Genomic DNA, 23,682 nt, shown 5'->3' with positions numbered 1-23,682 from the left:
TGGAGTTGACTACAGTTTCTGTGTTTTTGTCTGTCCACCCTCTTTTTGAGGACTGCCGACAGTTTCTCAATGGGATTGAGATCTGGGGAGTTTCCTGGCCATGGACCCAAAATTTCAATGTTTTGTTCACAGAGACACTTGGTTATCATTTTTCCTTGTGACATGGTGCTCCATCATACTGGAAAAAACGTATTGTTCATCACCAAATTGCTCCTGGATCAATGGGAGAAGTTGCTATTGGAGGATGTTTTGACACCATTCCATATTCATGGCAGTGTTCTTAGACAAAAGTTTGCACAAACCCACTCCCTTGGATGAAAGCTTGTTCAGGAATGGCAGAAGGCAGGTGTGAGGGCATCTGCACACACAGTGAGTTAAAGGCTTTTGGAGGATGGCTTGGTGTCAAGAAGGGCAGCAAAGAAGCCACTTCTCTCCAAGAAAAACATGAAGGACAGACTGACCTTCTACAGCAGTAAAGTTAGGGATTGGACTGCAGAGGACTGGGATAAAGTTATTTTCTCTGATTAAGCCCCCTTCAGATGATTGTCCAGAGAAAAGAAAAGGTAAGCGCCACTATGAGACTTGTGTCAAGCCAACAGTGAGGCATCTTGAGACCATTCATGTGTGGGGTTGCTCATCTATGGGAGTGGTTTTGTTGTAAACAACATTCACAAAAAAACCCTGACCTAGTGCTGATCACATTCACTTAGACTGGTGCACTGGTGAAATTGACCTTAATGCCTAGTTCAGATGCTGCCAATAAAAATTGAGTGAAATGTATTACCAAATCATAGCAAACTTTTTAGCATAGACTATAGATATAGCATAGATATAGAGGTATAATTTGTTACTTTTTTTGTACTATTGTGTAACTTAATAAATACACAATACAAATTTGTCACACAACTAATAAACTAAATTAAGGCAATTTCATTTGAGTAAACAAATATGAATATTACTGTCAGACCCTTTTAATTAAGGCTAAATTCAGGGTGAACTATTGTACAATATATCATTGTATTTTAAATATCCTCTGATATTTACATTGGATACTCATGTGTATCACAGGAATTAACAGTTTTACAGTAATTTAAGAATTTAAGACTTTATTGATCCTGAAGGAAATTGCAGATTTAACTAGATTTCAAGTTGTGTTTGGGAGTGGAGACAGGACCAGGACCAGGAACTGACAAAAAAAGCTGGGAATGGTCCACCAAATTTTCATGATAAACTAATTAAAAAGACACAATCAAGAGGTAACACTCTTAAAAATTATAACAATATTTGTATAAACGTACCTTTTATACACAAGTGCATAATGGGACAAGTGTTCATTGGTGTCCATAAAGTGAAAGTTTAAGGAGTAACCTACCCTTACCAGATAACTTTTTGAGCATCAGTGTTCTAAATAAATATTTTATATGCTTTTGTAACCCAATGTGCTGAATGACCTTCATTTTGGAATGAAAGATGGTTATATCAAGATCGGAATGGCGATCGGCATTTCTAATATTTGTGTCCTTACATGTTGTCTAGGGGTTTAAATAACATATTACAAAATGGATCACTTGCCAAGAGAGAATAACTGAAAGTAATGGACATGGTAATAGTGCAGTACATTACAGCATATGAATGGTTAAAATGAGCACAGCTACTCAAGTTCAGTTATGTACAAACCAAATCTTTCCACCCAGGGCAACCTGTCACAACACCACAGTCTCTGGGATCCCCAGACTCATTCTGAGTGGGTTGGAGAAGGATAGCTTCACTTACTCTAGACTGAAATTTTGTGAGGACATGACTGATTGTGTTCTGCGTAAACTAAACATACCAATTGCTCTAAACCTTATTAGTTAAAACTGAGACTACTTAAGTGTGCAAAGATATCTGTACAATATATCTGTAATATTTTAAGGGTAGAAGAGCTATAAGAGAGCTATTCAGAATACAATAGGTGGTAAATTTCTTAAAAAAAAAAAAAAGTAGTATGTATGTATTTTTGTGTAATGTAATAGTTATTTCAACTACTTAATTGGATGATAATTTAATAAAGAATAGTTTCTGAAATATTAGATGTTAAGTTTCTGTTTACTTCTGCTTTTTTAATTGTAAGAACACCCAATTTCATTAGGTTGGGTTTACTCATTTTAAAAATAAAAAAGAGAAATCCGCCCGGGTAGATTGCAAGCTTCAAATATTTATTTTCCACATTAACACTAACAATTGGCAACATTTCACCCTCGGGCTTCAATTACACCTGCCACCTTTTTAAAGAAATATGTGATTTAATAATTTCATTTGTTTTTATTAATTTCACTATATCATTTAAAAATAATAAACATTTACATACATATTAAGGAAGTATGGCATTTGTGCAAACATTTGTGCACCATTTCAGTACACCAAAAGTCTGACAAAAGTGCAACTGTATTAGACATAGCAGCTAATATATGGATATGTTATTTAGTGTCTGTTCTAGTTACACACACATGAAAGCAATCTTCATCTACAGGTTTTTTCCTACAATTATCTCCCTTACATTATTCACCCTACACTCACGCATTTACCATCTTTGCACTGGGGAAAATTTCTGATGCAGCATTTGATTTCATAAAAATTGCATGGTCTTCAGAAGGAGGAAATACACACACACATTTCCTTTCATACAAATTGCATACTCTTGAGAAAGAGAAGAAGTAGTAGCAAACCACATATACTTTTGCACTGAGTGGGTTTCTAAAAGCTTACAGTTTCAGTCTCAATTTCTAAAGTTAAGTGGTCAGAAAAAAGCTTTCTTCATCATGTTTCATAACAGCTTCTGATAAGAGTAGACACAATTTAGTATATTTGAGTATATTCATGTTTTCTCATACATACACTTGGTAGTTTTAATAGGTTTTGCTACTAGAAGGCAGACTAATAGAATATACAGAAGTGGCTTAAAAGGCTTAAAGCTGGTCTTAATGGGGTAAAGACAGTCTCTTAAACTGTCCCTCTCTGAAGCATAAATCCTAACTGGAAATGCCTTAATATACAATACAAATTAAATTAAAATCTTTAACATTTACATGGTTTATTCTTATATTCCTACAATATTAGCACAGCATCTTCAATTCATTAGTGAATTAGCAAAAACCTGATAGCCTCCTATGTGTGTTACACACTGTTCAGTGTATGGGTGTGGACTGAAGTCCTATCTGTTCAGTATGGGTGAGGACTGAAGTCGCGCCTTTTGTAATGTTTCTTGTTGGAAGGATAGCAATTGTACTGTAGTAATTGTTGGAACTGCAATTAATCATGAAGAAACTACTAGAAATGTAGGAGCTCTGCCTAGAACACTAGATGTTGTCACCCTCCTGTGACTATTCAGCTTTCACAAAAACCAACTTATTTTGTCATTTTTCATGACCTTTTGCAGTCACATTTCTTCATAACTGTGTGAAAACGTCAGAGGTCTAAACTACACCCCTGGCAACATTTAAAGTGAAAGATGCATAATGTGGGGGGAATTACACTTGTCACTGAATGTCTTACATGTTTTAGAGCTGTTTGACATTGCATAATTGTTCCAATCAATAATCGAAATGCTTAATACTGACAAATTTGCTGTGTGGCTTTGAAAGAGGAGAAACTCCTACTTACTGACAAACATAATCAAGGAATTTGAGTCATTACTATTTGGACAGAACAACAGGAGCAACACGCCTAAAACCATTTCTAGAAGTCTTCTACAAGCCATGATGAAGTATACTCAGAAAGGTTATCCTGTAAAGAAGGGAAAAGTTGTGTCTTTTTTGCCTTTTACCCTCCACTGTTGGTTATCATGTTCCAGCAAAAAAAAACAAAACACAAGAAGCTTTATCTCCTGTGAAGTCACACTGAAAATATAATCCTCCACACAGCCACCTTGAAAAGCACTCCCCTATACCTTGCACTACACGCCAGATAACTTATTCTGCTTTTTATTAGTATTGCAAGAAACATTCATCCCAAAAAGCTTTGATGTATGCCCTTTATGGAAAAGCATCAGTATTATAAAAGACAGCACCTGCAGCTTCACAAATATTCATAAAAGCCTACAAAACAAATGCACCTTCAGAAATATTTTCTTAACATCTTGCACTCCTGGATTTTTATTAAATTCATAATGTTCAGTTAATACATGTAATTATTTAGTAACTACATTGTAAATAACATGAAATCTATGTTGTTACAACAGTAAGGAATCTAAGGATCTACAGGCAGATCCTGGGAGTTATATTTTGAAAAAATGTCATCAGCACAGACAGCTGTGCATTAATATAATTAGATCTTTCATAACAATTTTGGGTCAGAATAATCAAGTAGGTAAGTAATAATCCCAACCAATTCCTCCTTTGTGAGATTTAAGAACCCTAGCTTCATGAAACTGAATCCCAGAGTGAGGTATACAGCCCAGAGACTCAGAGAAGATGGATTAATGGATGATTTTGTTGGTTCTTCTCCAGCGCTTTATGCAAGTCTGGGTATGCAGATTAATTTCTCTGGAGAGAACATTGCAAGGATGCTTGTCATGGCCAGTGTTGTAAACTTTATTGAGAAATATGCCATCAAACTGGATGCTCAGTGCAAAATGTAAAATGTTCTGTGCTTGTTCTACAGGCATGCCCATGACCTGACAAAGTTTCCATTATTATTATTATTATTATTATTATTATTATTATTATTATTATTATTATTTCCATGGTTAATAACTTATTACTAATTAAGAATTAATTACTTAATAACAAAGCAGACTTCTAATTGTTTAATTACATAATAGGAAATACAGGTAAACACATTTGAAGCATTTTAAAAATTTAATAAATAAATACATTGTAGAAATATAACATATGAAATTATTAATATAAATTATAATATCACGTGGTACATCTAATGGTTCTACACAGAACTATTTGAAGGACCTCTGTCCGAAACATCTGTCCTTTTCTTTACATTTCTTACTACAGTACACTGCCGATACTCACCTGGAATCTTCGGATATATATTTATAGATCGTTTCTTTCAACAATCTCGTGTCTTTGAACACAAAGCGTTCGAGAGCAGATTTTCCGATCTGGACCTCCAAAACCTGTCGGCGAGCGGAAAATCGTTTAACGCGAACTCAGCATTAACCAGTAACACGTGTTGCCCAAGTAGCCTATCCCAATATCAACTGAGCATTTACGGTCCTCTCGTTAGAAAGATGATGCTAGAGTGTATTAACGACAGGTTAGGCTAATTCATTTATTGCGGGGTGACGGAGGGGTGCTTCGGGAGCGGGGTAAAGGACAGGTATATAGGAAGTGACGTCAATAACCCCGGAAGGGGGACGAAGTGTTTCAGAGAGCAAGATGGCAGCAAAATCTGATGGTGTTGGGGTCGTTACCGGTTTCGCCCAACTGCACAACCAGGACGAAACAGGGGGGAACGGAGACGAGGATGCTTTGGACAGCGCGGCTATACATATCTGCCATTGCTGCAACTCCTCGTCTTGTTACTGGGGCTGTCGAAGCGCCTGCCTGCACTCCCTCTTGGGGAAGGGGAATGCAGCCAGGCGGCCGCAGCCAGAGGAGCGCCTGTGGTTGGACTGTCTGTGGATCGTCGTGGCGTTGCTGGTGTTCTTTTTGGATGTATTTACGGACGTGTGTTTAGCCATCGACTATTATTACAAAAGAGACTATGTGTGGTTCGGGCTTACACTTTTCTTTGTGCTGGTTCCTTCGGTGCTGGTCCAGATTCTAAGCTTCAGGTGGTTCGTTCAGGATTACACTGGGGGTGGGCTCGGGGATGTCGAAGGACTCAGCCGGACAGTAACAGCAGGACTGAGCGCAGGCATCTATAACAGGGACATGTGCTGTCAGATCTCCATCTGGATATGGCAAATATTTGTCCACATTCTTCAGATGGGGCAAGTGTGGAGGTAAGATTGAGATTTGGGACATCAGCTCTCTCTCTCTCTCTGTCTGTCTCTCTCTCTCTCTCTCTCTCTCTCTCTCTCTCTCTCTCTCACAAACACTCCCTCTTACCCCCCCCCCCCCCCCTCACTTACTCACACACACACATTTTTACCAGAGAAAAACCTGCTTCATACGTTTCGCTCCACTACAGGTTCACAGTCGCAGGTTACAAGCCGTCGAAGCCTTGGGTATCTTTTTTTTAACTGGAGGTACTTTGTCACCCACGTTAAAATTGGCTTGCCTAATTAAACTTTTATCTGATTAATGGCTTGGGCACCATCTATATGTAATGTGTTTTACAGTTTCTTTATTGAATTCCTTATGTTGTAATTTAGGAAGGTCGATGTGGTCACCATTTTCACTGGGCACTGGCGCTCTCGCTGTATTGAAGAAGCTCCACTGGCGCCTTTTACGATGGCGCGTGGACTCCGCCACCACGTTCACGCTCCTGCATGACATCATATCAGCCTACACGTTCAGCATCTGGATTTGCGTGAACAGCCTACAGGCGGTTATGGCTTGTTTAAGAGCGCGAAAACGTTGAGCTGTTGTCGTCGATTTTGATGTTTCAGGGATTACTAACTAAAATATGTCAGGTAAATGCGAGATGCGCTTAATAGCTTGAGGTTTTAGGACTTGGGGCTAAACAGAAATGGAAATTAACTATTTATTTTTATTTAAGATATTTTGCTTTTGGATCTGTCGTTTCAGGTCATCAAGCCTTCAGGTGGAAAGACAAATTTGCCGTGCCCTTTTGGGTGTGAAATAAATATAGATGGTAATTAATTTACTTAAATGACCTCTACAAGAGGTCGTGTGGGGAGCGTTGATTCTTTGGTGAAAACAGTAGAATCTGTTTTACCGCAGTCAAGCAGCAAAGTGTTGGGTTGCAGGTTAATCATAACCACAAAATTACTGCGACTTGAACCTTTTCGCGACCAAGAAATTTTTATATAAACCACTGAGCAGCATCACTGAATGGTGGTTAGTTGAGAATATCAAGTCTAATTAGTAGACATTCGTTTGGTAGGATTTTCTTGCATGCATTTACAGCACCGTTGTGCTAACAGCAATCCAAATGGTGGTCTTCAGTAAGGGATATAAATATCAACTAACAGCTTGATGCTTCTGTAGATCATATTTATGACCCCCAAGCCCTTTATATATATGTGAGTGATAATTCCAGGAGAATTTGTACTAAAAGAAGCCTCAATAATGCATAGTTTTTATGCTTTTAATTACCTTTAGTTGCATAGACTATACTCGGATTACATCAGCAAATGGTCACTTCCTAGCGCAAAGCATATGCCTAATTGTAATGTGAAATGTTATTTGGCTCAAAAATATTTCTGTTCTTGAGTTCCATTTTGCCTATACTAGAATCTGTTGATTGTTTAATTACTTAGGCCTTAATAGATAACCTGTGCATTTTATGCCTTAGTTCATGCACTGATGACCTTTGCTCTGTTTGACTGCTTCTCATCCTTCATTCCAAGGACTCCCTACATTTTGAAATCATAGTGGTAAACCTTTCTGTTTTTGAAAAAAAAGAGAGCCACAAATTGTCACAAGTTCATAGTGAATTGTATCAATTGTACATGTCCTAGTCTATTTTCTATCAGTTTGATTGAGGTGCTGTTTTTTTTAGATTAATTATTTAGCAGTGTAATGAGGGTGTATGGGTGGTTAAATGATGGAGCTTTGGCTAGCATATAAGGCTGTTATGTTCTGCAGAGCAGATGAGAAGATCTTGGCTGATTACCCTGGCCAATTGCTGCTCCATGGTTGTCCCATCAAGCACTGGGCTTGCAGGCTTGGGCACAGCGTTGGTTCCCTCCCTGCTGGCCTCGCTTAGCCGCACTGCATATGCGCATATGCTGCCCTTGGCAAAAACTGACCATGATGAGACTTGATTGGAGTGTTAAGAGCCCCAGTCCCCAGCCTGACTAAGAAATTGGTGGGCATGAAAATCCCCTGCATCATTACTGCATTTCTCACAGTGGAAATCTTTGATTTGTAGTTTTCTTATGTTAACATGAATTAGGGCTAGACCAAGGCTTGACAAATGATTCTGTACATTTTGCATTTAAAAGATCTGTCCTGGTCACAATAATCTCTTTCAGATTTAACAACATAAGTAATAAGCCTGTATAAAAGTAGGACTGACGGAGGTGTCCTGGTTATCTATACAGAATATTCAGCGTGCCCTTCAGAGGACGACATTAAGAGTTGATTCAGATCCAGGTGATTGGTTTGACACACTGACCTGAATTTCCCACTGTGTGCTTAGAGAACTCCGGGTATTCCCATTTCTCCACACTAGTATCTCACAATTCCCTCGCAACATACTTTATACAGTCTCCACTTAACCACAAATGTAGGTCCTTTGAGGTTATGTATACACACTGCCGCTATACACCTGCACACATGCATGCTCACACACAGAAAAACATTTAAACACACACCTATAACGTGGCACTCACATTCCTGCCACTGCCTCCTTCTGGTTTACAGTCACCCCTCAACACAGTGTAGTGCAGTTTTTTCAGGTCCACTCTTTCAGGACTTTTTTTTTTTTTTTCTTCCCCCTTCTCATCTCTCTCATTGAGAGAGGATCACTTATGTGAATGTGCTAGTTCACTTGGATGTAGGCTACAAATAAAACCACATTGTGGCAGTTTTGAATTGCAGCCTGGACACAAGCAATAATACAGTGTTTTACACATGAGCAAGGCAATGGATCCTGCTCTGTCTCTCTCTAACCCTGTTACCTCGTAGCCATTTCAGTCCCAGACCCCTGAAGGGGAGAGTAGAGTGAATGCCTGTTCAGTGTTCCCTGCAAGTAATAACTTCATTATCCAAACCCAGAAACAGCATGTTTCATTAAGCCTACCTTAAGTAATATGACTCCAACTATATTATGTTTTAATAATAACAAAATGATTTCTAAGGTTTTAGATTATCTGACAGTTATTCTGGGCTGTCAGAGATTATACTACAGTTTCTAGTACAGATATGTACATTTTGTAATTATGAAAATAAAAATATGTATCACCATTATCGCTAGAAAATAATTGAAATAAGTCCTCTCTCTAAGGAATTATCCTCTAGCTATTTTAAAATTATGGTCTTGTACAGGAGGAGCATTGCAGAGATACATAGACATATACTGTATTTTTCAACAATTTGAGACTTGGATTTTGAAACAGCGGTAGATTTTGAAAGGGGAAATTGTGGCAAAGGCCTGTTTGAATGTTGTCTATGGAGCAGAGGGATGGATTATTGGGTAATGAAACTGGTTTGCACCTCTGCTTGGTTTATGGCAAATTACTTATATGGGAATTTTTTTCTTCAAGTAGGTTAGAGAGAGAGAGAGAGAGAGAGAGAGAATATCACAGAGCTAGCCAATATCACAGGTCTTGAGGGTGTTCTTTGGTTTGTTTACTTCCATCTACCAATCATTTAAAAAATCTGAGAGCAATTATTTATTTTATTAAAAGAGCTCTGAGTTATCATACCTGCCTCTTACCTCTTTTTTTTCTCCAACCACAGATAGTTCCACAGCTATATACATGTTTTAATGAGACATAAATAAATACTAATTCAATATAATTGGAAGTAATATAATAATAACTTAGAAGAAGTTAAAGGATAACTACATAGCCAAGGGGAAAAGTTGTAGAACACCCAAGGCTTCACTGACAACAGCCATTTTATACAGTTTGATTTTGCATGTGTTGCCACTTTAGCCATTCTCCCTCAGGTCCAGCTCTATCCCATACTTGGTCACAGTTTGATTTTGTTGTATGTTATTCTACCCTCCTCACCCCATTCTCATTTCATGAATCCATTATTTCTTTTTTGTTTTGCTTCAGTTGCCCGGATGGACTGGTGCCCATAGACAGAAGCTCTTGGGTGTGGGATGGGGGGGGTACACTCAGTCACACAGCACAGAGGGCAGAGGGACCGGGTGGCCTGCTGAACATGGGCCAAGCTGCTCGTAAGTGTCTCTCTCCCTACATGCACTCTTTCCTTACTGTCCTGTTATTGCCAGATCTTATTGCCACATGATATCACTGTGCAATTATATAATAAATCATTTGGCCTTGTGTTCCTGCTCTGTAAAGTGTTCTGACAGACAAGATGATGACATTCCACGCCTGCTTCCTCATTGTTATCCAACATGCCAGATTGTCATTTGAGTGTGGTGTCTGTGCAGTGCTGAGGCATGTACAGCCCAGCTAGGCTAGTCCTCCACCCACATGTTTGTTCAGTGAGGTGATATAGCCAGGAGAGGTCATTTAATAGCACGCCCCATCAAGCCCATATAGGATGTCATGCAGTCATGTTTACTGCATACCAGATCGATAGAGGAGAACCCCTCTAAGTTTATTTTACTGTTTATTTCACTTTCTAAATCACTGGATGGGTTCACTAAGTAGCCTGCTACAAAGATTTTTCATTAATAAATTTGTGCTACTTGTGAAAAGCTACCCAAGATGTTTTTTTAAGGTCAGTATAAATACAGTTTTATTTAAATTATATGATCCGTGTTTTCTTTCGTTCTTTTCTTCTTTATGACTTTTAGGTCCCTTAGTTGGCTTGGTCAGTGAATGAGATGACTTTGTAATATCAAAATACTGCTTAATTTACAGTGACATGTAGTGATGATCTACAATAATTTCTCCTCTCCACCCATATAAGCACATGTATTAAGATTTACACAGAAATATTTGACCATACATCGCTGAACAACCCTAAAGTGTAATGGTCAATTTGAGTCCATCTGTCAAGCTAAAAGCTGGGATAGAATTTGCATTTGTACTTTCTAAGACATTCTGATATGAACATGTGTATTGTTTTAAGTAAAATTAGACTGATTCTAAAGTTGTAGGTTTTAAGGCTAAACAAAGGTCTGCAAATGTAGGATTTGAAAGCAAGATCCAGTGACTCCTGTAAGTGTGACTGGAAGTCTTAGGATGTGGAGAAAAAAGTCAAGTGATAAAAGCTTTTCTTTAGCACTTCGCTGTCACCACTTCCTATAAAATACAATGAATTGTTTCACTATTTTATCTTCATAATTAGAATAACATTTTGAATGTGGTTGATGTCATATGACATTAACTTAGGAACAGTATTTGCACACTGAGGCTGTGATTCCATAATGCTTCTACAGCTGATGGTTTAAACAGTAATTTTATATAGGAAAAAGAGACCTACCTAGCTGATTATTTATTTGAGGCTTTCTTGGAATATGTGCTCATCCTAACATAATACCACAGAGCTGTCATGTTTTCTATAAGACCCCCACCACCACCCGAAAATTCAAAATTCAGTAGCATGTACTGCAGGTTCTGATTCCTCAGTCATCGAACTAGATTGTTCCATCATGGCTATAGGCATGAGTCATAAATGCTTCCTGATTTTCAGCGAGACTTGGAGCTCTCTGTGTTTGTGGGGGTGGTCAGGAACACAAGTACATTGTTGAGGCTAATTTGCTTTCAGTCCTTCATAAGCAGCGTGACTCACCGAACTCGTTGCGGTGCGTAATGAAAGGTGCCCATTAAGGTGTCATACATGGGTCTTGGCGAAGCTGTTTGATGGCTGAGTTAGGTGTGAGTGCTGGAGCCTTCAGGAGGTGGTGCTGTTAAAAGCTCTAGAATAATAACTATGTCCACTTTCTGCTGAACTCTGATATCCTTCTTCCTGTTGATGTCAGACTGTTTTCTAAAGAGGTGATCTAGACTATTTCATGTCTGGCAGTGAAATGAGTTTCATTTCCCCTCGCCTTTTTGCTCATGCTGGTGAGGTGCTTGTTCTTGAAGCACACTTTACAGGTTCTGCATTTAAAATAAGCTTCACAATGTTCTTGTGTTACTAATGTGATTTATATTGATGACACAATGCATTACAACAGTATCCACCTTTAGTGGTGTGTAAAATGTTGTCTAGTATGCAATAATGAAATCCACTTATTTAAAATACATATACCTATATACATGCATGCGGGGGGGGACCCTATGGCATGAGCAGAATACTTGAAAACACAAAGAGGCATCATAGAGAAAGAGGAGAGGGAAGACAAAGACTGACACACAGTCAGAAAATGTCACTGTGTGCATCATGATTGGTCTCACTCTCAGCATCTTGCTTATGTCACCTTTGTTTTCTCTTGTGCTTTTTTTACTCCACTTTTATATCAAGTGTTGGGATTAGCACTGTCAAAATTGGCCAAAAATGACATTGTTAGGTTTAAATCCATTTGAATGTCCATTTTTTTCGCGTTATGTGCATAAGAGCACAAACCAGTACAGCGAGAGACATAAGTAGCTACTTGTATATGTATATTTATTTCAACATAAACATATCTTTTCACTTTAAAGATTGTATCATCAAATTTAGAATGTTTGTTGCCAGCAGTAGTGAGAATAAGCAAATAAAAGTGAACGGAAATGAGAAGTGGTTCAGAGGTAAACATAACCCTCTCAGTTGTTTAACTTCAGTTCTGCTCTCTCATCCCTCTGCTCTATCATAGTTCTGTGTGGCTCTTTTCACTCTATTGGCTCTGTAGCTCTGAGAAATTCCTTCCCACTTTATTACCTTTGTCATCTGAAGGCCTTTTTTCTCTTAATTTTTGAATACCTGTTTGAACTATGGGTGTGCAATTAGCCCACAGCAATTGGACTTGTGTAATTAGTGGTTTTATAAAGCCAGTCTGTAGAACAAAATGTCTTTTTCTGAAGTAGTTTTTCTTGGGCCTCTTCTCTTGCAGAAATTTTGCACCTAAGTCAAAATTTTTGAAAAACATATTCTGCCTGCTGCACCTATGCTCCATATATAACTTTTAACTCCATATATAACCTAATGTACTAGGGCTATGTTAGACATAATTCTTACTATTACAGAAATGGTGCACTATTGGCAGTAATTTTGTAGTTGTGTTTAAAATCTCAATGATAAATTGGATTCCCAGTATATGCACTGAAATTTATTTGGATGAGGAACATTACATTTTCTAGTGCGCAGCCCAATGCAATGCATTGTGAAGGTGTTTTATCAAAGAAAAGTTGTCAGGTCAACTAAGCTATTCTTCCCGGCCAGAGAGCAGGGCCAGTTATGCTCTCTTGGATTCCTAGCCATAGGTGGTTTTGGCATGTAGAGAAATTGACATTTCAATGGGACATAATCCTATTAGTCAGTTTATACCACTTAGGAGCCCCCAAACAGGTGATTTCTCTTAACTGACTAATTCTAATAAAGCTTACTAAAATTCCCTTAACCTGTTGAATTACTTATTGTGAAATAGCTCATTCTGTTATTTGTTTTAGATATCTCATTTAAGGGCAGATCAACTTTAACTATGCACACATCAGCTGTCTATTTATCACCTGTATGTGGTTCATCTATCTTACATGGGGAAAATCTCATCGCTATCTTGAACTAATTTCATGGACATAAATAATTCACACACACTCTCCCATGTGCCTCTAGGGTTGTGCTGCCACAGATGTTCTGTAGGAGAGATGTTTATGTGCCACAGTTGTCAGTGCTGCTCATTTTGTCGGCATTTGAGTTCCACTCTAGCTGTCAGTGCACTTGAATCCAGAAACACTGTAGAACACTCATTACATGGTTTAGGTGTACTGGGAGCTGGTATATATCCCAAACCCAGCCTATTGTGGGCTGGCTGACAACTGACTTCAGAACTTCACATTTATAATTGCAGAATAGGTCTCAGATCTGTCTTTGGGTGCTTTACAGAGGCATGACAATGTTGACTGCCTTAATACATCATCCTTTTTAGTCACAGAATTTTTAGTTAGGTTCGTGGGCTCAGATCAGAACGATAAAGCAATATTGAGAGAGGCTGGTAGCACACACTGCAGTGGCATGATGTTTACTATGCACATTAGCTATAGAATTATCGTGCGAAGGTAATGTTTATATTGAGCACAGACCTGAAAAATGTACCAATTGGCATTTATATCACAGCTAAAATATCCAAAATCCATGGGTGCATGGACAAAATAAAAGAAAAAATGAAGCTGCTTCTGAAGTAACATGACCTTCATTAGCTCAGTGGTCATCATTGTTGTTTAATGAGTTAATGCCATTTGAGCTATCGTGGATATGAACTATTAAAGAATGAGGACATTTGAAGTCATGTTCAGATTGTTAAATTCCTATGGAATGTGTCTTCTTTCTGAATAGATACGTCCGCACTATGTACCTGGGTGTCCAGAGCCGGCGTCAGATGAAACACAGGCGCCGCTTCTACTGGGCTATGATGTATGAGTATGCTGATGTGAGCATGCTTCGGCTGCTGGAAACCTTCTTGGAGAGCGCCCCCCAACTGGTGCTACAGCTCTGCATTATGATTCAGAAGAACCGAGCAGAGACACTGCAGTGTAAGACATCCACCCATTAACCTCCAGTTACTCTCAGTCATTCTCCATTAGTAAGGTTTGAGAAAAATATGTAGTGGTTTACTGGGCACAGGATGCTGGCCAGTTAGTGAAGCCCAACTGGAAAGCCTTTTCAATCCATTACATGGCTTAATCTGAGTGTGGGAAGCCCTGGCTGGAGTGTTTTCAGTGGCTATGCACAGACACTGTAGTACAAATCCCATCAGCAAACCGGTAAGTAGCTGCAAATACTCAATGTATTTCCACTAAATTCCTTACAGGTGTGTCCTTATTGGCATCACTGCTCTCCTTGTCCTGGGTCTTGGCCTCCTACCATAAGCTCCTGAGGGACTCCAGAGATGACAAGAAGAGTATGAGCTATCGAGGTGCTCTCATTCACATATTCTGGAGGCTCTTCACTATCTCCTCACGGGTGCTCTCCTTCGCCCTCTTTGCTTCTATCTTCCACATCTACTTTGGCATCTTCGTGGTAGTGCACTGGTGTGCCATGGCGTTCTGGATTGTGCATGGCGGCACGGATTTCTGCATGTCCAAGTGGGAAGAGGTGCTGTTTAACATGGTGGTGGGCATCGTCTACATCTTCTGCTGGTTCAACGTGAAGGAAGGCAGAACCAGGTACAGGATGATGATCTATTACTTCGTGGTGCTGGCTGAGAACACCGTGCTTACCTGCCTGTGGTACGCATACAGGGACCCGGCCACTACAGACTCTTATGCAGTACCAGTACTCTGTGGAGTCTACCTAAGTTTCGCCTCAGGAGTGGTCTTCATGGGCATCTACTATGGAGTCCTTCACCCCATGGGCCCTAGGATCAGGGTACTAGCCAGCTCTTGCTGTGCTGAGCTCCTCTGGGGCCTCCCATTACCACCCGAGGCTGAGCCAATGGCCCCCACCCCTGGTCCCCATGCCTCCCAGCCCATCCCATCCCGGGTGTCCTCGCTGGGATATGGCCAGCACGATGACTCAGCAGCAGACACCTGCCTGCCTGTGTTCCAAGTGCGCTCCCCTGAGCCCACCACACCTTCAGGCCGCTACAGACCTGAGGGGCCCCTCATCAAAATTGACATGCCCCGGAAGCGCTACCCAGCCTGGGATGCTCACTTTGTGGACAGGCGCCTTAGGAGAACTATAAATATCCTGCAGTTCATTACCCCTGCGGCTGTAGGGATTCGTTACAGGGATGGCCCACTGCTTTATGAGTTCCTGCAGTACGAGTCCTCCCTGTGACCACATGCTGTCTCTTCCACCCCTTCTCTCTGACTCTCAATCTCCTTGCTCACACCATCCATTCTGTCACATGCTTTTGTTTTCTTTTTTAATTTTTCATATATTTAAAATATATTTTTTGCATTTAATGTTTTTAACTTAATATCAGTGAATAATTTAAATATGTGAAACTTGATCATAGTGTTTTACACTTACAAACTGAGTGTGTATTTATTTGTACATAAGCCTTTTCTTTTTTAATGTTCTGTTTAAAAATGTCAGCTACCCTTTGAAATAATACATCTTCAACCATGGTGTTTACAGTGTGAGCTAAAACTATTACACTGGAAAAATGGAGGTAGATCAACCATGTCAGCAACTCCCATCAATTCCTTTTTTTCTGAAGAAGCAGACCACTACCTTCCATTGTACCTCTTGAGTTACTGTTATATTTAGTTGTCTTCCTCACTGTGTTTGTCAGCTTGTCAGTGTGCTGAAGGGTTCCAGTTTTGGCTGGATCTTAGACTGACCTCTGCAGGCAAAAGCTTACAACCGTTTAGACTGATTACTCAATGGCATTCATTGTCTGACTGCCTTAAAATAAAAGGGAAGTTGTTTCAGAAATATTACTCATGGAAGATATACCTCATTAACTCACTATCGCACAGCTTTTAGTAAAAAACCTCATAGCCCATTTTCCACAGTATGTTAAATATGTATTAACATTATATTAAATATTTATGGACAGTTTATAAGGTAAGTCCACAATGTTCTCTGAAGTAAGTTCCTTTGTACACAGCTGAGAAATATATATGGTACTTCAAAAGATTATGTTTTTGCCTGTTGGGCAGTCCTTACTTGCTCAGTGAAAAGCACAGTAAAGCCCTCCCAGAGGCAGCTTTGTGTGAATGGTCTGGTAGTTCTCCTCCATTCTTCCTGGCTCCCTGCAAGCGTTTTCTGGCTAGAATTCCAAGTAATAGATTTATGAGGTGCAATTGTTTGTCAGGGGTTCCATATGGAATCATGACATGCAATTTTTTTCAATGTTGCAAATTTTTTTACCTTTACTTTTATCCAAGGTATATTGAACAGCTAAACTGATAGAGATAGAAAGTATCTTTTGGCAGAATATATCTCAATGGTTTTCCACAGAGGAAGAGACCACAGCAGTGTTTCACAGCAGGACTTTCCTAATTGGCTCTGCCCAAGAGGACACTTTCCCATGGCACAGGGCTTGCTGCCATCATCTGAACAATACAAGGCCAAATCACATCCACTACTGTAATCTGTTGCAATCCTCTCTGCCATTGGTGCACCCAGCCACCTGTCAGCAACATCTTTACCGTGGATAGGTGCTTAGAGCAAAATCTTTCAGCTGTTGTACCTAGGCAAGCTGTTAATTGGTTTATATGGTGCTACATTTTTACATAATTTGGCACTTGGTCATATCCTTTTGCGGTAATAAAATAGCTTGAATGGTTCGGTAACACTGCTGAACTTGATTTTATTTGTTTGCTTGTTTCTAATCCAGTGTGTATATTTGCATTCTGTGCATTATCCAAGAAAATGTTTTTCTGCCCGTTTGTCATAATGTAATTTTGTACATGTTGACGGGAATATGTATCACTTAGTTCACAAACACATTGCTGTGGATATGAACACAGGTCAAGGTTGGCTTGGTGCACCATATTTAGGAGATCACTGCTGTCTCTAACTCCGTTGTGCCTGCAAAGACCCTAACCACATGCCATGCAGGTGCATCCAATGAGTCGAAGGGTTCTTGCCAGGGATGGAGCCCAGGGGAACAGCCTATAGGGGTTTATATTACTGGAGAGAAACCAGGTGCTAAGGTAAATGGCTCTTTTTCCTCTCAATATTTAATAATTTTTTAAAAGATACCTAACATTAATTAGATGAATTTTAAAAGGATGTGATGGGGTAATAGAAGCTCTTGTATGCTGAGTCTCTTGGGTTGACCCTCTCCCTGGTTGCTGCTAGCCCTTCCCTTAAGTTAGTGTATGGCTCAGGTGGATTCTGGTGCAGGTATACTGGTTTTTCCTTGACTGCTGTTCTCCTTGGGTTTGCTTTGAAATGTGTTATAAATTAAGCATGTACATTTATATAATCTAGTACCTCTGCATATGGAGTAAATACTGAAACTCAGTAGCTGTTGGAGGTCTGATCATTTCAGTTCAAGCTTTGTACATCCACTGTATTCTGGTTCACTGTTGTTTGCTGGAGAATGTCCCATCTAAACAAATAGGCCTTGGTTAATTTAGCCAAAAATACATTTATGGAGATAGCTGCTAGATATATCTAATGGAACATCTACCCTCCTCCAGGTGCTAATACACTGTGATTATTTTTTTCATTACCACCATCTCCACTTGAGATGCTCTCACAAGGCAAAGACCTTTTCAAGTACACAATGTTAAGTTTTTATCTATAATGCTGACTCAATTTCAGTTTAGTAATAATGCTACATAGAAAACCATAAAAGCAAAATCCTCAGGACCTTCCTGTGCTGGCTAAGGGTCACAACTGTATTGTAACAGCGTTTCATCTTTAATTCTCAGAAAAAAAATACTCTTGACTACAGTTCTTTTTGTACTGGCCTTTATTTTGTGTATCGAGGCATTATTTTCTAATTCTAATTGTCATGGGCTTCAAGGACTTCCTTGGTGTGGACAGTAAGATGTAATCTTAATGATTAATATCTGATACATTGGAAACTAGCAAAATGTTCACTCAGTCACATACCTTTACACAGTCAGCAAACCTATACCGTGTTCTCTCTCTCTCTCTCTCTCTCTCTCTCTCTCTCTCTCTCTCTCTTTCTCTCTCTCTCTCTCTCTCTCTCTCTCTCTCTCGCTCAAATAGCTGCTTTATCTTGATAATGGTGCACATACCTGAACAACAACAACACACACAGAGGAATTGCACAGAAATAACGCTTTTCATTTTTGTAACTATACCCCTCTCTATTTGACTCTGTGGTGCCTTTATATCATCGGTGCTTAAAATCGCCAAGGCAACCAGTTCAGCAAACAACAATGCCAGTGTATACATATGTGGGTTTTTGATTTTGTTTCTTTTTATTCTTTCCTTTTATGAGCCCGTGCATGACTTCTATGACTATACATGTACAACATGCCATTGCAGCATATGGTTAAGTATACATTCCAGTGTTGTTGCAGATAGGAGGTGAGGGGGGTTCTGAAGTGGGGCTGCACAAGCTGGGAAACTCCTGTGCACAGCCTTCTATCACTGTTTTCAAAAGTGTGTCAGTACAATGCACAGCAATACTAGATATCAGTGGCATTGCAAATTTACTTGCATGATTTACTCAGAGTAAGTTGAGTAACCATGTAAACATGGTCATGGTCTGGATATTTCTACATTTGATTTCCAGTATTGCTCTACTAGTGGGGACGTTTGGGAACAATATCCTCAAGGTGCTAATGCTGAACCTACTTTGTGTATTTTGGTTTATGAATATGTAAATAGAACTTCCTGTAAAGCCTTATTGTATATTAATCATTTTTTCCAGACCATAAAAACATGAAAATGCAACAGAAATTACTCGTAAATAATGTAAAGCAAGTAAAGTTCTGTTATATACAGAAATACAACACTTTAATTTACTTAGTGTGTCATCTAATTTGACGGCGAGTTCGTTAGCACTGAAAAATGAACATGCACGTGAGATTGATGTTTATGTATAGAATGTCTCTGGAATCACTGCAGTGCTACATTGTAGCAGTCAGAATGGTTTTGTTTTTGTTCAACTTAAGGCTTTTTTAATAAGTTTTAAACAAACTGACATCTTATATGCCCCCTTTCCTCTTAGTGCTGGGATGAGTCTCCTCAACTTGTACTTAATGGAGGTCTCCATTTATGTAATAGGTTCTGTTTTTTTTTTATTCATTAATCATGCATCATGTAAATTAGCTTCTTTCTGTGTTATTGTGCAAATAATAGGTTTACTATTTCAGTGACAAAATGAATCTGATAAAAATCCAGGAACATTAATGGTTAAGATCTGGTTCTTTACTTTGACAGAAAGTTACTACTCAAAACTATGCAATCTTGAAATGTACGGTTACGTAATATGTAAACAAATATTTTTAGACTGGTTACCTTTCTCAGAATCAGTGTAAGACAAAAGCAAAATCCTCTGGACTACTAAAAATGCACAGAGACCAAAATTCCAACTGCCTCATAATCCTTAACATACAAGTTTGCATCATAGTGATCAGCATCTATAATCAGGGCTGTTGCAGTAATGCTGTGTGTTTGGGTAGTGGAAAGTAATTCTTTGAATATCTTCTTTGAGGTTGTTCAACTCCAAAACTTTCAGGTGTTTTTTGTTCCCTCTTAAGTCCCAATAGTTCATTAGCTGAACAGAGTGGAAAGCCAGACAAGTTGTATAAGAATACTTACACATCAGTTATTCTACACTTTTCCTGGTTCTTCAGATGCTACATTTATCAGTTTGTACATATCAAATGCAACAATCTTTGTTTTTAATTAAGCAAGTAAAAAATGCTAATTTTTCCTTGTTATAAATGTAGTGGTTTTCTTTTAAAAATGTCACTTTTATTGTTAATAATGTCATGGGAAACTGATTTATGGAGTTCATAGAGACAAAAATACCGTGACTATATTGAGTCACTTCGTTAGCCAAGTGAAAACCAAAGTACTTTTGGAAATACCTTAGAAATCTCAATTGTCACAATAGGCCTATGATAACGTAAATATAGCCCTTGTATTATGCCCTTGTATTGTATTATGTAGTTTCTTGATTCATTGGTGTTAGATAAAGGGGACATCACCTTGTTTGTTGTAACTGAGTTTACTGTCAAAGCACAAGAAACATATTCTTTGGTATCCAAACAATGCAGTATAATCACTTCCTCTATTCTGGTTTTGACACCAGTTGCTTTGCTAAAGAATATCAAACCAGTTTTCTTATTTTTCTGCATATAGTTAAAGTTAAAATGAAAATGCAAATGTTGTACAAAATGTGTAATTATATGATGTATGCAAAATATATATTTGATTTTCTGCTATTATCAGTATATTTTGCCAGTGGTACAGAAAACAGGACTTTTGATAAGGTGGTACACTTACTGTACATTCAATAGCTTATATTTATAATATACTGTGAAATGAAGCTATATTTATGTACTTTTTGTCCAATTGTGGGGTGATCACATCACAGTTGTGATGTCATTATTGTCTAGCAATTATTGCTTGACCCAGTGTTTTTGCTGTGGACCTTGAAGACAAAATGCCTGGATCATGTAATGGCTACTCCTGTCAAGGAACAAACTGCAGGCTTGAAGTTTTTTAGTTTAAGACAAAACATTCTGTGAAACAACTCCCAATTTATCCATGATTACAGCACTCACTGGTACAAATGAAGATATAAAAACAATAACAGACCAAGTTATGGTTCTTTAAGGGCTATCAAATAGCTAGAATACATGTTCTAGTATTTTTCTTAATGCCATCAAAAAGTATAATAGTCAGAAGTAATTTTGCTCTTGTGGAGCAATACCAAATATTGGGACAACAAGGTGATTGCCCCTTGCTTTCACAGCAGATGTTTTAATGTGCACATAAATGCACGTTTTTTGTTTTGTAGGGTTTTTTGTTTTTGTTGTTATTGCTTGACAATTTTGAAAGCACATGTAAAGGTGGTTTTATGGTCTTGTGACTATAAAAGCTTCAGGACTGTACAGAATATTTGAATGAAATGTAGATTTGTGTGTGCGTGTGTGCTTCCCATGCTTTTATGCCTTATTGGTTTCAGTGCTGAAGCTTTGCTGGATGTCTTGTTGTGTTAAACTAGTGTCCAATTGATTATTTTTCAAGCTTGAAAGAGTTTAACTTCTTAACAAAGATGTTTGCCTTCAGAGTATAGCCCATAATACAGATTAGAATTTAAAAAATTAAATTTTCTGGTTCTATGATCATTTAGTCCAAAACAGTGAAGACGTATAGTAACCTAGTTAGGGCCAAGTTTTTTACACAGGTTATCTTGACTCCAGTATTGAATTCAATAACTGAAGTAAAGTTCTTATGAAATGTCCACATTAAAAAAATAAGTAATAGGGGAACTGCAGAAAGGAACAAAAATACAAAGTGCACTATGTGTAGTTTCTGCTCTAAAGCATAATTAGCATTTGTTAGTAGCTTAATTAAACATCCTACATCTTGGTATATGCATTCATTCATACCAGACAGGGGGCCCTGCTTTCATACATGCATTGGGTAATATGGTAAAATAATAATAATAATAATATTGAATATTTAAAATAGTTATATTACTATCATGTTAGCTATAACATTTAAACAGTACCTAAACATCTAAATAGGCAGTCAAGGCACTGCCAAGACTGTATTAGGGTTGACATAAGCAAATATTTGGAACTAATAATAGTGTATTGTATGACTTGATAAATCACATTACATTACATTAAATCACATTAGATGGAAACCTATTGACAGAAATGAGTAATCTAATATACTTAAAATAACTGAAATGTTTTAAAGCATCAGACCTAAATAATATAAAATTTATATTTCCCCATACCCTCCATATATAGAGCTGGCAGGTATAGGTGGATCTAATTAATACTTGTTACATAAACCTGAAATAATATTGTTCAGTAATATCTTAAAGAGTCACAAAGCGTACTTAACTCCTGTCTGAAGATGTACCACCTTTCAGTTTGACCACAGCTGGCTATAATATTCAAATCCTAATCAGGGTCTTATTTAATTGAATTTGGACTATTTGATTAGGCTTGGAATATACTGCAAAATATATCCAGGATTGGAACTACACTCCTGATGCATGTTCTATAACTGCTCATAATCATATTTGTTTATTCCATGACCTTCTCAAATTACCACATTTCGAGCTCATAGTTTATCCCCATCAAATGCCCAATGCATTCATTAAAATGGCAGACTACACATGGTTTTAGATGTTGGGCTGAAAAACATGTCCCTAGAACATTTGCTAACCCTGCACATTAAATGATCATGTAAAAGTGCTACATGGACTTACCATTTGCACAATCATCCAAGACCACCTAAAACCACGCTTACCTCACATGGCACAATTCATGGATCTTTTTAGAACATACTTCGTGTTATCGTGAAAATAGGATGTGACTGTTTTGCATACCAATGAAAAGGATCATTAATTTTTTTAATGTGAAGTCCTGTATCTAGCAGTGGTAAATTATCAAGCTACATGCAATACCTTTTTAACACACAATTTTATCACATCAGTTTTCCTAAAATTTATGAATGAATACTTTATTTGGGGAATATGCCATCAAAAGTGTCATTTGGGATGTCATTCAAGATGTTCAAATAAAACATGCTGGGCTATACTGGTATAATAGTGTATAAATTCTCATGCAGAATTAATAAAAGGAATTTGTTTTAAAAAATCGCAATCTAAAATGTGTCTGACACCAAAAAATACATTTAAAGACCTTTCTAAAGCTTTGTCTTTAGTTCTAATAACAATTGTAGGACGCTTTTCAGTCCTTATTTAGATTCTTGGTGTTTCTCTAATGTTATTTAGTTGTTTGTTTGTTGCTCCTGTACATTTCCCCATAAAGGAAGCAAATATAGTGACAATACTTTAATTAGTTCACTTCAAAAACTGAATAATATGAACACAAGCAGGTTCATTTATTTATTCTTTGGGGACAAACAAAGCTTTGTGTATTTTCTGGCCAGTTTGTTGCTTAGGATTTGTATCTTTGTCAGGATGTTCACATACTTAAACGTACATCATTTAGAATTGCATTGTCTGAGATTTTATATATATATATATATATATATATATATATATATATATATATATATATATATATATATATATATATATATATATATAAAAGGTATTGTATGTTGATCTGTGGACAAAATCATTAGTTAATGTTATCTAAATTAGGTAAATGTCAAATAAATATGAGATTATTTTAAATCATTATTGTTATTTTAATTTTTTTTTTGGATGTTGGAATGTGCTGTCCAACTG

At 37.9% G+C, this 23,682-nt stretch overlaps 1 protein-coding gene across 2 annotated transcripts; it reads left to right on the top strand.

Annotated features, from left to right (window-relative positions):
* The first annotated feature begins 5,357 nt into the window (after nt 1-5,357).
* xkr6a (XK, Kell blood group complex subunit-related family, member 6a) lies at nt 5,358-16,906 on the top strand. Of its 2 annotated transcripts, XM_027002481.3 has the most exons (4): nt 5,766-5,941; nt 9,854-9,978; nt 14,190-14,386; nt 14,665-16,906. In XM_027002481.3, the coding sequence occupies exons 1-4, from the start codon at nt 5,897-5,899 to the stop codon at nt 15,630-15,632; spliced, it is 1,335 nt and encodes a 444-aa protein (XP_026858282.2). In that variant the 5' UTR covers nt 5,766-5,896; the 3' UTR covers nt 15,633-16,906. The 2 variants fall into 2 exon arrangements, with proteins under 2 accessions (XP_026858281.2, XP_026858282.2); XM_027002480.3 differs by lacking the exon at nt 9,854-9,978 and having other exon boundaries at nt 5,358-5,941.
* The last annotated feature ends 6,776 nt before the right edge of the window (nt 16,907-23,682 follow it).

Source organism: Electrophorus electricus, chromosome 10 (assembly GCF_041902795.1).
Source record: "Electrophorus electricus isolate QZ-2024a chromosome 10, ASM4190279v1, whole genome shotgun sequence".
NCBI classification, from domain to species: domain Eukaryota; kingdom Metazoa; phylum Chordata; class Actinopteri; order Gymnotiformes; family Gymnotidae; genus Electrophorus; species Electrophorus electricus.
This window is presented reverse-complemented; position numbering and strand designations above follow the sequence as displayed.